Source organism: Equus caballus, chromosome 18 (assembly GCF_041296265.1).
Source record: "Equus caballus isolate H_3958 breed thoroughbred chromosome 18, TB-T2T, whole genome shotgun sequence".
Lineage (NCBI taxonomy): Eukaryota > Metazoa > Chordata > Mammalia > Perissodactyla > Equidae > Equus > Equus caballus.
Window position 1 is genome coordinate 39,903,006 of NC_091701.1, and position 13,935 is coordinate 39,916,940.

The window sequence follows — 13,935 nt, forward strand, 5'->3', positions numbered from 1 at the left end:
AGTATCTCACCTTGGCTTTCAGATCAGCGCACAGTTCCTGTTGCTTTTTCCTGTCCTTAGCCAACGTGCTCTCCATTTCATGAGCTGCACAGGCGTCGGCAAGTGTCAGCACAGCCTTCTGTATAAAGTCTCTTCTATTCTTACTCCAACTTGCTATCAGGATCCTTCGCTGTTCCCTAGCAAAGCGATATTGGTCACAGTATTTCTCATGTTCAACCTGAAAAGATAACAGATAGTAAACGTTTGTCATGAAAGTGAGCCTATGCATTATGTCATTGTTACAAAATGAATAAAATGAATTGTAACCAATGATTTTGAAAAATTTGGGACAAATATCTCAATGATAAATGCAGCAACCAGGACCGGGTGCCAGCCCCAGAGTTCAGAGCCCGTGGCTAACTAATAACTGACGAGCAGTCCTTTAACACGTGTAAGTCCTTGGTTTCCTCGTATAGAATGGAGTCAGACCAAGTAACCCGAAAACAACTTCCACTTCTACATGGCAGTGAGTCTGTAAGCAGAAAGCATTATTTCCCCTATATATAATTTCAGACATACTCCATCTTTAAATCAGTTCTGGTATTTTAACAGGTGCTTCAGTTAGATGCATGCTAATATACATAAAAAATTGCTACAATAATCCTGAAAACTCAGTATTTCCCTCGAGTACTGAAGCATTCTAATGTTAGGATGTCTAAATTTGAAGTAATCATAACAATGACATTAGCCCTGCCCGTCCCACACTCCTGAGGGACATGACACTCTCACGTTGATGCCAGCAGTGAATCCCAACCATGGGGAATCTCAGAATCTTGAGGGGAAGAAGAGGAATGGAGATAGACTGAGCAGTCTGAAAAATCTCTGCAGGTAATTCTGAAATGTTCCTTATATAAAAATGTGTGTCTCCTGAAGTTGAGAGTCACTGACCTAAATAATTCTTTATTTGGCCAGTATAGACTACATCTCTGAATTTGATACATTATTTAGCCAGTAAGTTGTATATAAAAGAAGCTACCAAGCTTCTTTTAAAATGACAGCTGGTCGCAGAAGCAAACAGAATTAACAGGGAATAAAAACAATTTCCAGGGCCCTTCTCAGGGACGTGGCAGTCCTCACTCTGACTTCTGTATTTGAGGCATTTGTGTTTCAGGCCCATTTAGGGGGATCAAGTGGAATGGCTGAGGTGGGGACGGGATATGTATGCACAAGCCCCCAGGGGGAGTGTTGGCTTCCCCATGACTAGAAGGACTGAAGTGTGGCAGGCTCTGTGGATGGAGGAACAGGTACCCCACTTTTAGGCAAGATTCAGAGACGGTAGAACTCCTGAGGGTGGGCAAGTAAATGTAGAGACAGCTGGGGGTCAAACACTAGCAGAGCAACCCCAGGAACCAGAGTGAAGATGTCTGGGGCAAGTAAGCGCAGAAGAGTGAATGTTGCCAGAGAGGTCCCCCACCTTCTTATGGACCATACAGACTGAAAAATGACGGACTTTCAACCTATAACCTTATTATTTTCTAGAGGGTAAGAAAAAGTAATTTTTAGAGCACCATTTAAAAAATATATATTTTGCTTAATAATTATTGATCACTAAAACAATTTAATTTGCTAGTATACGGTCCAGCACTCACCAAATAATGCCTAGATTTATGAGGAAAATATCTTTGTAACATGTCCAGATACAGAGTTCTTCTGCCACAGAGATCTCCAGGATACTGATCCAAAACAGCCTGGTAAATCCAGTGGTCTTCATCATTTAATTGGAACTTTCTGGAAGCCACAAAAATATCACAACATATTTTTAAGCAATCATGGAGTTAGAGGGACCTCAAACTTTTCAAGTCATTATCAAACGATAATAATTATATAAAATAAAGTCTTTTTTAAAAGAAAATGTTAGCCAAATTAAATGTTTGCTATAGATAAGTTTCTCAATTCTAATGTAATGGGTTCTTTAAGTCCTTTATTTGGTCTGCCAAGAATTCTAGGCACAATTTGAAGAAGTTTGACAACAAGACATAATATTTCTAAAATATTTATTCTATCTTGACTATAACAATATTTTTAAAATTATGACCAATGAATGAAATAAACAAATATTGGGTAATAAATTATCAAGCATAGAGATTAAAAAGGAATCTTGCTTACTCAAGCAAGTTCCTATTTCTGGACTGGAGGAAAATACAAATGTAGACTATTAAATGAAAAATTATAAAAAGAAAATAAAGTCTGAGGGAGGCAATTATTTAAGGATTGACTTTAAAAGCAAGTCTAAAATTATCTTTTACTTTACCCTCTCAACTTTTTGCTTTGTGCAGATAAGACTAGATACTGGTAGTGAAAAGATAACCAAAGGCATTCAATTTCGGATCACTAAAGAAATATTTGTAAGTAGGATCCTTTCAAGTCACCTTCCCGATGCCCACCATGTCCAGCGTGCTCCAAAATGCCTTTTTCTTTTCAGAACTTTCCTAGGCTCTGGCCTGATTTGTGTTCTATATAAAGAATTAGCAAATCCCTATGCAGAGTGAAAAGATTGCAATATCAACTTGAGCTCTAAACTGAATTAATGTTTCTCTATTATTCTGACTTTATTTGCATATTATTATTGCTACTAAACAAATTGGAATAATCAAATACAGATGCAATCAGAGGGACTATTATTAGCAACAAATATCTCTTTGATCCAAGATAGAGACTTGCTATTGTTTATTTCTACTATATCAGTGGTCTTCTACTTTAAAGTTAATTGTGCAATTCAAAGAATTTTTCATAATACGTCTTCTATGCCCTCGAAAAATATTTAACAATTTAAAACAGAATAAAAACCCCTTTAAATTGGTGATACTACTGGGAATTCTGCTGTCCTTATACAAGGTTACCTAGTTTCTGTAAAGTATTTCACTATTCTGGTAAGTAACAAGAAAAAAAATTCTTTTTCAAAGAAAATAATCTTCTCTAACAGCTCTATAATGGGAAGAGAAAGTGGGTTGGAGGTGTTCTAGTAGGAAGAAGCATACACTACAGTTCTTCAGGGTGACATCATCTATTGCAGAGAAAGAGTCTGAGATGAGTTCATTCGTTGAACACATTGAACGTTTTGGTGCTGTCTGAATCAGTTGTGCATGTAGAGGCAGTCAAAGGCTTCGGAAAGTGAAGCATTTCAAATGTGGGTATTAAGCCTGGAGAAAGGCCTATCTGAGAGTACCTGGCACTTAACACACCCTCGAGTCTTCATGGAGAATGTCTCAGGTCCTCTCTCAGGGAACTCATTTTTATTCATGATACCATAAACGCATTTTAACAGAAGAGGTAGCCACATGAAGTCTCTATTACTACACTGCTAGGAACAAAAAAGAAAGACCTCAAGTCCATATCCTCATTAACGCTTTTAACCTGTTTCAGTAATCAAAGGGACTTGAACATGGTTTGAATTTCCACCTTTATTTGGCTACAAATGTGGGTGTGTGGGAGGGTGTATGCTGGGGAGGGGGAAGTGACAGAATCTGAGTTCAACAAGTTTTCTGTTCTTTTAAATTGTCTTCCATCTATATAATTGGATGTTGTTGGTGTCATGCTCTGATCACCTTTATCAGCTAGAGCTCCCATCATCAAGATGCTGATAATGCACAGATGGCCCTCCCTTCACTGGAGAATTCCCCTAGGTTATATGGGAACTGCCTCACCCAGGAGGGTACTCTCCCACCCGCTTTTGAGGGCCAACCACAACCAATGACTGGCTGACATGGGAGTAAAGAAAGTCAGTCCTCTTGCCAAAAGATGAGACCAAATTTTCATTGTGGGAGCAAACTGTGGCCCATTTCCACTGAGATTTCCTTCCTTAGAGTTTTCCCCTCCTCTCTCCCTCCCATTCTTCTTCTGAGAGCGTCACTCGACAAATCACTTGTTCTCACAATCCCTGTCTCAGATTTGCTTCTGCAAAGCCCAACCTAAAATAATCTACGAGCAATCTTACCCGTAATTTTCAAAAATAGTTTAAATCCTTTGGTAAATGGAGAAGTACTTCTAAGCTAACTGCTTTGAGGATCCCTCATATTGATGGTGGTGCAGGACTGTGGCTGTCCTCAAAAGCAAGTGCAAACAGCAAACATTTACCAAAAAAATGCTTTCCAAATAAAAGCACACATTAAGCAGCCTACATTGCTACAAATAAATAAGGCAGCAGGAGAATTTGTGGCACTCAATGCATTTTATACATTGCATGAATGTATTGATTAGGTGCCATTTTAGCGACAACATTAAAACCACTTAAACATACAAAATGATAATATAACATTAAAACCAGATATTTCAAACCAAGTATGCCATGAACAATGATCACATCCATTTTATCCTTCTTGTTGACTTTAGAAACCTCACATCTCAACAGCTTTTTCCAATTATAATTATGCAAATTGTCAGTCCATTTTTCCAGTATATGTAGAATAAAAACAAAAACGTGCTTAAAAGAAATGATATATAAATACTCACAGTATTATTATTTTTTGAGTATTTATAGCAGTTTCAGAGCTGCGGGCATAAATCTTGAGGCAAATATTCACATCAGCAATCCTAATGGCACAATCATACATCTCCATTAGGATGCTGTTTGTGAGGGAGAAAACTCCCACCATCATATACACATATATACTGAGTCTTCTGGGTAGTAAAAACCTAAGAGGAATATTCAAATATAACAGCCTCTTCACAATAACAAAGTAGCCATTTCCTACTTAGCCTCTAAAATCAAATCAAATTTAATATATCTGCATTTCTAAATTCAAATTGGAACGTTTATCTTTCCTAATCAAACCTTGATCTTTTCATTGTACAGAAAAATCTACATAAAACAGCTTTTACCTTCCAAAGTTCTTGTTTAACTGCTTTGCTGGTGATTATGACAACAGAAGTAGCTAAATTACTCAGATATTGCAAAATATTCTGATCACATCTACTTTCTGAATTTAAGAAGTGACTACAATTTTAAAGAAAAATTTTTTAAAACTTAAAAATTATCCTTAACTTTTGCAATTTTTAAAATATCTTTAGACAAAACATCTTTGGCTGGTCTCTGTGACTTCTATTCTTTTTGTCCACCCAAATTTTCTAATTTAAAATGCTTTGTAATTTTCACGTTATAACAGCACACCAAGGTTTTACAGGTGCGGGTTTATTGGACACTTCTAACACTTCAGGAAATTTCAGCCTACAGAAGTGTGAGATATTTACCACTCAATCCCCAGCCACCATCCCCTACCCCCAAATATTGAAGTCCATGGAGACTATTTCATCACGATTTTCCAGGAAGTGAGAGAAAACAAGTAATTCAGAAAAGGAGGATGACAGGACTGTGAGAATTCAAACTGACCTATTATCTCCCTAATTCTACCTGTTTGAATTCTACCTGTATGAATCATTTCAAAACTCCTAAACTGACTCACAATTAACTTAACGACCACTTTTCTTCATAGTCATGTTTAAACCACTTCCCAAGGGTTCTGGTTCCATGACATCAAAATACATTAGGGGGGTGAGGAGGACAGGCAACAGTGGCAAACAAGATACCGAAGGGTAACAGGTACTTTAACCGCAGAAGCAAGTCTATGAAACTCAACATTGTGTTTATAAACTGACTGAAAGTTGTTCTATATTTTCTCAGAGTGAAGGGTGCTTTCCAGCAAAATGGTAATTAGTGCCTGTTTAATCTAGCTGATGCAGCTATCAGTATCTAACAAGTGCCTCCAAGATTGGTGAGCGTGAATCTGGCCTAAAGGAAAACTCTTATCTCTTCAAGTGCAAAGTGTCAGGGACACCTAGGTCTCCTCCAATAGAGATAGAGAATTCCCCTAGGTTATATGGGAACTGCCTCACCCAGGAGGGTACTCTCCCACCCACTTTTGAGGGCCAACCACAATAGGAAGCAGGATTGCAGGGAGCCACGGGTGGGTTAATGTGAATAAAAGATAGCTCTGACACAATCCCATTGTTTGGCTACATTGGGTCTGACCCTCTGTAAAATACAACTTGACTTCAATTTTCAATGTTGTCTTTCCAAATCAGACCCGTCCGAACACCCAATTTAATCAGTCTGGTTCCTGAAACTCTCTTCCTACCCACCACTACCCCATCCCAGGCCCATTGTCCAAATATAAATCTAGCTTTGCTTTTCAGTTGGTTTACAGGGGGATCCCTGGCCCCAGACCCGTTTCTGACTGGCAGAATCTCTCCCTGGATTTTGTTTGGGTATGTACACTGTCTTCGCAGGAGATCCATTCCCACTTAGCAGTTCTCCCCTCCAGGGGCCCTGGGCTCTGCCCAGTCTGGCTACTCAGGTGTGACTCGACAGCCAGAGTAAAGTGGGCTCTCAAGAGCATGGCTGAAATCCACTGGATTGAAGAATCGACAACAAAAGTGATCCATAGGGTAAAGCCAAAACTTGCATCGGCATCAAAGCCACATCCTTCTGACGGGTGACAGGAAAGTGAAAACATGGCAGGACTCTAAAAGGGATGGCTCCAGAATTTCTTATAGGAGAGTTTAGGGATGGAAATCTGGTCATAAGAAGAGGCTGAGTGATTCATTTGGAGGCTGCATTTTCACAGCAACCATTGTTTTTACTTAGATTTGGTTTTTAGAGTAGTTTGCATAGAAAGCTAAATTTTTTACTTAGAATGTGTGTTTTTTGGAGGTGGAGTAACTGAATGATGGGCAAGACTCCTAAACTACCCCTTGTCCCCTACATCCACCCATCACTAGTTTTAAGAGACAATATAAGTCCTACTGGAAGTTTTGATATACTATCATCAAGAGAAAATAGGCTGTTAAAAGTAAAACGTAATGGCTCAACCACCCCATAAGCTGGGTTTTAATAACTATATTTACCATAAGTGAAAGGAAAAAGTAATTGTAGCAGACATTGCCCCTACTCCTGTTCCTGTCCACCAGAATCTTGATTTTATTCAAGATCTACCTTCCTGCCTTGGCCCCCCACTTCAGGGAAGGTGAGTCCTATCCCCAGGCCTGGGAGAGGATCTTGATTGACCTTAAGCAAGTCACAAGCTTCCCGTTCACGAGCTGCCGGTTCCTCTGCCAGTGTTTGCTATAATCACGGACAAAAGACCCCATTCTGGCCAATGAAATGTGAGAAGTCTTCTGCGGAAAGGTTTCCTAGCTGGTAAAATGAGTCACAAGGAAGAAAAGTTCCCTTTCTGCTTCCGGGTGTTGTGGTGTTGCACTGCTGTAGTTGGTGACAGAAAATCATCCAGCCTGCTAGAAGGCAGGGCAAGAGAATGCAGAAAACCAGACCTCACTTTGTGTGAAATAAAATAAGAAATCATTTTATTATTCAAGTTACTTTGACTGGGTTGGGTAGTCTCTTTTGTTGTTAGTGGATTCCAACTCCTAGCAACCCCGTATCCAGCAGAGTTGAACTCGGCTCCTTCCTTTTGCTCCATCCTCTCACCTTCCGGCGCCATATCAGACAATGCTCTGCTGCTGTTCATAGTGTTTTCATGGCCAATTTTTTCAGAAGTGGGTGGACAGGTCCTTCTTCCTAGTCTGTCTTAGTCTGGAAGCTCTGCTGAAACCTGTCCACCATGGGTTTGAAATACCAGTGGCACAGCTTTCAGCAACATGCAGCCACCACAGTATGACAACCAACAGATGGGTGGTGTGGTTCCCTGATGGAGAACCAGGGCCTTTGAAGACAGAACATGAATCTTAACCACTAGACCACCAGGGCAGGGTATTCTCTCACTCAAAGTCAAAGATATCCTATTTGATAGACAACTGAAGGGAAGAAAATGACTTTTTTTAATGTAGCATCCTAATATTGCTTTGGAAGGAAAGTGCTATGAAGCGATGGAGAGATTAAAGAGATGCAGACCCAAGATAGTCAGAGTCCAGCATCTATGTTAACACTCCCCAGTTAATTGGGAAAAGACAAGTTCTCAACATCAAGGGCTGTTTTCAGGAAAAAAAGAACAAAACTAAACAAAATCAGCTCAAACTCAAATTAACAAAATCAGTAAAGAAAAGACCATCTACAAATATATTATTTGCTCTAGTTTTTTTTAATCCTTAAAGCCCAAATCTGCCTCCATGCTACCATTTTATTCTTCACTTTTGGTGAGCAAGAACATTTTTAAGTGCAATAAAGTTGAAGTGAATAAAGTTACTTTATATAGACATTATAACTCAACTTTCCAGGTTCAAAAGCAAGAATAATGAAACTGGCCTACTTCTTTGGGATGGTATGAGGAAAAATTTACTTAACCATCATAAGGGCTTCTGAAATTTTAATTGCCACATAAAAACACTATATCACTTCAAACCAGCTACCAGTAATCATTAAGAAATTAAGAATGGATCAGAAGAGTGATGGGTCTGTTTCTCAGTTTATTATTTTTTAGACAATAACAATGTTCAACTTTATATTCTTTTATAGGCACTAATATGGCAAATGGTGATTATAATTTCTTACATTACTGGTTCTCCATAGTCTCAGTTCTAATGATACGGTTTCTTCAAAGGATTATATTTACTCAAAGTTGGACTTCAAGGTATAAGGAGTAGGAAAAACTTGCTATGAACAACTGATTTGATATATAAATAGGCATTATAATTCCTCTCATTTCAAAATTTGACAATCTTGTCCACAGAAATTTTAATCTTGTCTTTGCTTATAGGTATACATATTTTATTATTCTAATAACAAATTCTATCTGTATTATCCAGCTTAAAAAATAACATATGTCAATCGTCTTGGACACAAATCTGTCAAGCTGCTCCATTTCCATTTTCTCCACTCTGATTTACTCAAGATTAATTTGATTTCACACCCAGCGAAGAAGAGAAACCTCTCGTAAATGACTCTCACTCCTTCATCCTGTAAAACACAGATTTTTCAGTCTCCCGAAGTATTAAAAATGTAAGCTAAGCCTCAATTACAGTGTAGTTTCTAGCTGAAACAATTACATCAAGAAGGCAGGTGTGGACTGCAGAGATACTAACAATGAAGGCTTGGGCCAGAAAGTCACAGCCACTATTCTTAGATATACTTTTCAAAAATACATTTAAACAAACATCACAGACTGAGTCATTGATTAGGCAAAGCAAACTCTAAGAGTAGTTTTTGGGGTATTTTGCAGAAATTTGGCCCATTTTTTTTCTTGATAAAATGCTTTCCACAATAGCCAAGAAAATTTAAAATATACTTTATTCCCACAGTAAACCCAAAGTTGGTTGCACTATAACCAAATGTGGCTTTTGGTTCAAGAGTCATAAAGCAATTAGCTAATTTCAATGATGTATTTCTTTTAAGAGAAAGCTATTAAATATACATGACAAAAAATAAAATCAGAGTCTACAACTATTACCTCCCACCAATAAACATAAATTCCAAAGTCAGGTTGGATAATCCATGTCGGAATATGCCAAGAGAAAATGGGAGCTGCAGTGACCCAGGATGCTGCTCGAGTGGGTCGCATAACCAATGTAACTAAGTGAACACATTAGTGTTCAAATAATAGCGCTCCTGTTTCTGAACACTTCTCTCCTTATTAACCACTCTTGACGTACAATCACCTCAGACCAGAAATGTTGAACCTGAGAGGGGACATGCCCAGACACTGAAACTTCCCAAAAGTTCTGAGACTACGTTCTCAGAGAAAAATGCCACCTGGTAATTAAGGCTCCAATGTTTTAACTTGTTGTGACTTTAAAAAATAAGCAAAGGTCAGTTATTTATTATGCTCCTTTCCCTCCTTCTTTTTCTTATATTCAACAAGCAATAGTCACACACGTGTTTATTCAAATACAGATATTTTTTAAATTACATGAGGCCATTTACTATTTCTTGAGCGCTGGCTTCTGATGCTGGCTTTTATCTATTTCATCTTTTAATCTTTTTGCCAATTCTGTGGGCAATTTCACGTAAAGACACTGATAGTGCTATGTTATGTAGATAAATAATGAAAAAGACAGAGAAAGAGAGTATGAACAAGACACTGGTGATATTCACACATGATAGCAATATCCAGTGCCTGATCAACAAGTCCACAAGATGAACCAAGTGACGGAAAGTCTGTTGGTGAAAGTATAGATTGTTTCTACTTTTATGGAAAGCAATACTCTCAAAAGCCTTAGAATTTTTCATGTCCTCTGACTCAGCAATTCCATTTCTAGGAATTCATCTTAAGGAAATAATAATTGGATTCCCCAAATTCAGCAGTAAAGTCGTTTGTTCTAAGGTTTTTAAGCAAATATCTACATATGCAATAAACAATTGTCCAAAACCAGGAAATGGATTGAATTTGTGTGGTACACTCATATATTGTAATACCATGCATGTAATAAAAAACGTGTTGCAAAAGAATGTTTAATACAGTGACCTAAAGCATAGAAGAAGGTTAGTAAACATTTACTGAAAAATTGAATACTGGATCAGAATCATAAACAGGAAAAATAATGGATATATGCATAATATTTTTTCTTTATTTTTCTGCTTTCTTTTTTCTCCCCAAATCCCCCCAGTATATAGTTGTATATTTTTTAGTTGTGGGTCCTTCTAGTTGTGGCATATGGGACACTGCCTCAGCGTGACCGGCCAAGCAGTACCATGTCCGCGCCCAGGATCCAAACCAGTGAAACCCTGGGCCGCTGAAGCGGAGCGCGCAAACTTAACCACTCAGCCACCGGGCCAGCCCCATATTTTTTCATTTTCATAAACAACATATATATATCTGAAATATACAAAATGTTGCCAGAGGATATCTCTGGGTATTGAGAACTTAAGATTAACTTTTAGTTTCTTCTCTTTGCTTGCCTCAATTTTTAAAAAAAATTATCTAATATAATTTATTTGTGTATTAGGAGAAAAACATGAATACATAAGGAAAAGTTCATAGGTCACTATCTTGAAACATTAACAAGTAGAGTAAACTGAAATAACAGTTGAAAAAATGTGAAACTATGGGCCTTGGCAATGTACACACAGAGGGACAAAATTGTTAAAATCATTGTGGATTGTAAGTAGCATTCAGATTCAGATCCCATAAAATAATAAAATAGTAATTATCAATCAATGACACTATAAAATTTAATATACCTATTAAAAAAACAAAGTAGAAATTACTTATCACTCTGTAGCTTTTGCCACGTATGGGCTTCAGATCTGACATAGCTAAATGGAGCATAAGACAATTATGTCTCATTAACAGGACTAATTTATCCAAATGTTTGGAAATTAAAGCCACAATCTCATCTGAGTCTAAAACAAGCAATTAAGCTTGTCTTCATGTTACTAATGAAATACAGCTTAAATAGAATCTAAATAGCTTCATAAACATCCTGAATAAAGAAATAGGTTTGATTGTAGTCAAATTTTTAAAAAAATATGTATTAAGTCAAGCACAACATCCTTTAAAGCTGTGCTGTCCAAGATAGTGGTCATTAGCCATGTGTGGCTATTCAGCACTTGAAATGTGGCTAGTCCCAACTAAGACATGCTCTAAGTGTGAAATGCAGACTAGATTTCAAAGACTTTGTATGAAAAAAAATATGTAATGTATCTCATCAATAATTTTAAAATATTGATTATATGTTGAACATATAATATTTTAGAACTATTGAGTTAAATAAAATATATTATTAAAATAGATTTCATGTCTTAAAAAGTCTTTTAATATGGCTACTTAAAATTTTTAAATTATACCCATGGCTCACATCTGTGGCTTGCATCATACTTCTATTAAATAGCCCTGGTCTAGTAGTTAACCAGTTCATCAGCATCCTGGTACGTGTGAATGCTTCAAGTGGTGTGGTGTGAGGGCAAAGCTTTCTATTTAGAGGCAGAAGAATACCTACTAGCTCATAATCTCTGGAGAAATTGCTCACCTTCTGCTGAGCTGTAGCTTCTTCATCTGGATAATAGAGCTTTTTGTATGCGGTGTACTGAGGATTAAAGTGACATGTACTTGTTATATTATGTAAAAGGTATTCTTTAAATATCAATGGTCTTCTCTTCCCTCTTTAACTTAGAGTTTTAAAAATCTGTATGTTTGCTTTACAAAATAGAAAGAGTATGTATGGCAAAATTATTTATAATTTTAGCACCTGGGGATAACTACTGTTATTGTTTATTTGGTTGAATAACCTTCTAGTCTTTTTTCTGTGGCTATATTCATATAGATGTAACACTTTCAGAGGCAAAGAAAAAAAAGAGAATGCATGTTATACAAACTGTTTTATGCCCTAATTTTTAATTGCATAGTGACTTATTGCAACTATCTGTGTCATTTAAAATTCCTTAATATAATTACTAGTGACAGTATGGTATTTCGTTGTGTACATATATCACAATTGATGAAGCTAATCCCCTATTTGTTGGCTATTTAGTCATTTTGAAGATTTTGCTCTCACTTAAGAAAGAAAAAACAATACTGGACACTCTTGAAGCCAATCATTTATTTCACTTTTGTGATTATTTCCTTTAAGATTATTTGCAAAGAGACAAAGATTATTCACATTAATAAAGATTTTTGGTGACAGATTGCCTTCCAAAAGAGTTTATACACTGGTCATGTATAAAAAACACTGATTTCTCTCATGTTTTTAACCTTGGATAATTTTTTTTTATGTTTTACCATTTCGTAGGTAAAAATTTGAGAATTTTAAAAATTTTCATTGCTTTGATGAGTAAAGAGGTTTTCATAAATTTCTTTGTCATTTATATTTATAATAACCACCCAGAGTTCAACAGACTGCCACCACGACATCTATTCACCTCCCAGCATCTGCTCCATATACTCTGCATCTGCACCTGGTACTGTAGTAGGTGAACCATCTGTGCTCTTTCTTCCACTTGTATACTAAATCTCATTACTGAATTATTCTCCTCACTATCAAACATACTGATATTTCTCCCATTTTAAGCAAAACAAAAGACAAAACCACTACAACAACATAAAAGTCTGACCCTTTTTTCTTGCTCTCCCTTGCAAAAAAACTTCTCAAAAGAGTTGTCTATACTCAATGTCTTCACTTTTCTCCTCCCACTCCTCAGATCCCGCCCAGTCAGGCATTTGTTCCCACTTCTTCAATGAAAATGGTCAGCACAACCTCCATCTAGAGCCAACAGTCAAGTATGAGTTCTATTTCATTTGACTTAGCAGCATTTATTCAGTGGGTCACCCCTCCTCAGTTCACACTGCTGACCACTCCCTTTTCACCTGCCTTTCAGGTCAGCACACTCTTGGTTTGCTTCATACCTCACAGACCTTTTCTCAGTTGGTTACCCCTCTTCTCACTGACACTGTAATACCAGCAAACTCAAGAGATCAGTCTTTGATCTTCTCCTTTGTCTCTTGACTCACTATTTTGGGGATCACATTCAGTCTCACGTTGATGACTCACAAACATATATCTCCAATTCAGATCTCTCTCTTGAATTCCAAACCCATATAAGTGACTGCCTTTGCAAAATCTGTGCGTGGATATCCCATAACATCTGAAACTCAACCTGTGTAACCTGAACCCCTGATCTTCCTCACAGCCAAACCCTGCTTAGTCTTCCCCATTTCCGTTGATGGTGACTCCATCCTTCCAGTTGCTCAACCCAAAAGCTTTGGACTATTCTTTTGTTGCTCTCTTTTTCTTCACATGCCTTATGAAATCTGTTAGCAGATGCTGTTGGTTCTACCATTAAAATATGTCCAAAGCTGACTATTTCACACCACCTCCACTTCCTGATCCAGGCCACTGTCATCTCCCACCTGGATTACTTTAATAACTTCCTAAGTGTTCAATATTTTCTTGCCCCTCTCCACCTCAATCTTAAACACAGCAACTGCCAAGGTGATCCTGCTAAAACATAAATTAGGTCTTGTTACTCTACACTTGTGCTTCCAATGGCTTCCCGTATCACTCAGAGTAAAATCT

At 37.4% G+C, this 13,935-nt stretch overlaps 1 protein-coding gene across 14 annotated transcripts in view; it reads right to left on the bottom strand.

Moving 5' to 3' along the window:
• The window catches only part of CCDC148 (coiled-coil domain containing 148), a 239,841-nt gene that overhangs the window by 126,923 nt on the left and 98,983 nt on the right, over positions 1-13,935 (bottom strand). For all 14 annotated transcript variants that reach the window (XM_070241033.1, XM_070241031.1, XM_070241032.1 and 11 more), the window contains 2 exons: positions 1,629-1,767; positions 11-217 (listed from right to left, as the gene is read on the bottom strand). In XM_070241033.1, coding sequence (XP_070097134.1) covers positions 11-217; positions 1,629-1,767 — 346 coding nt within the window. The remainder of the gene's footprint in view (positions 1-10; positions 218-1,628; positions 1,768-13,935) is intronic.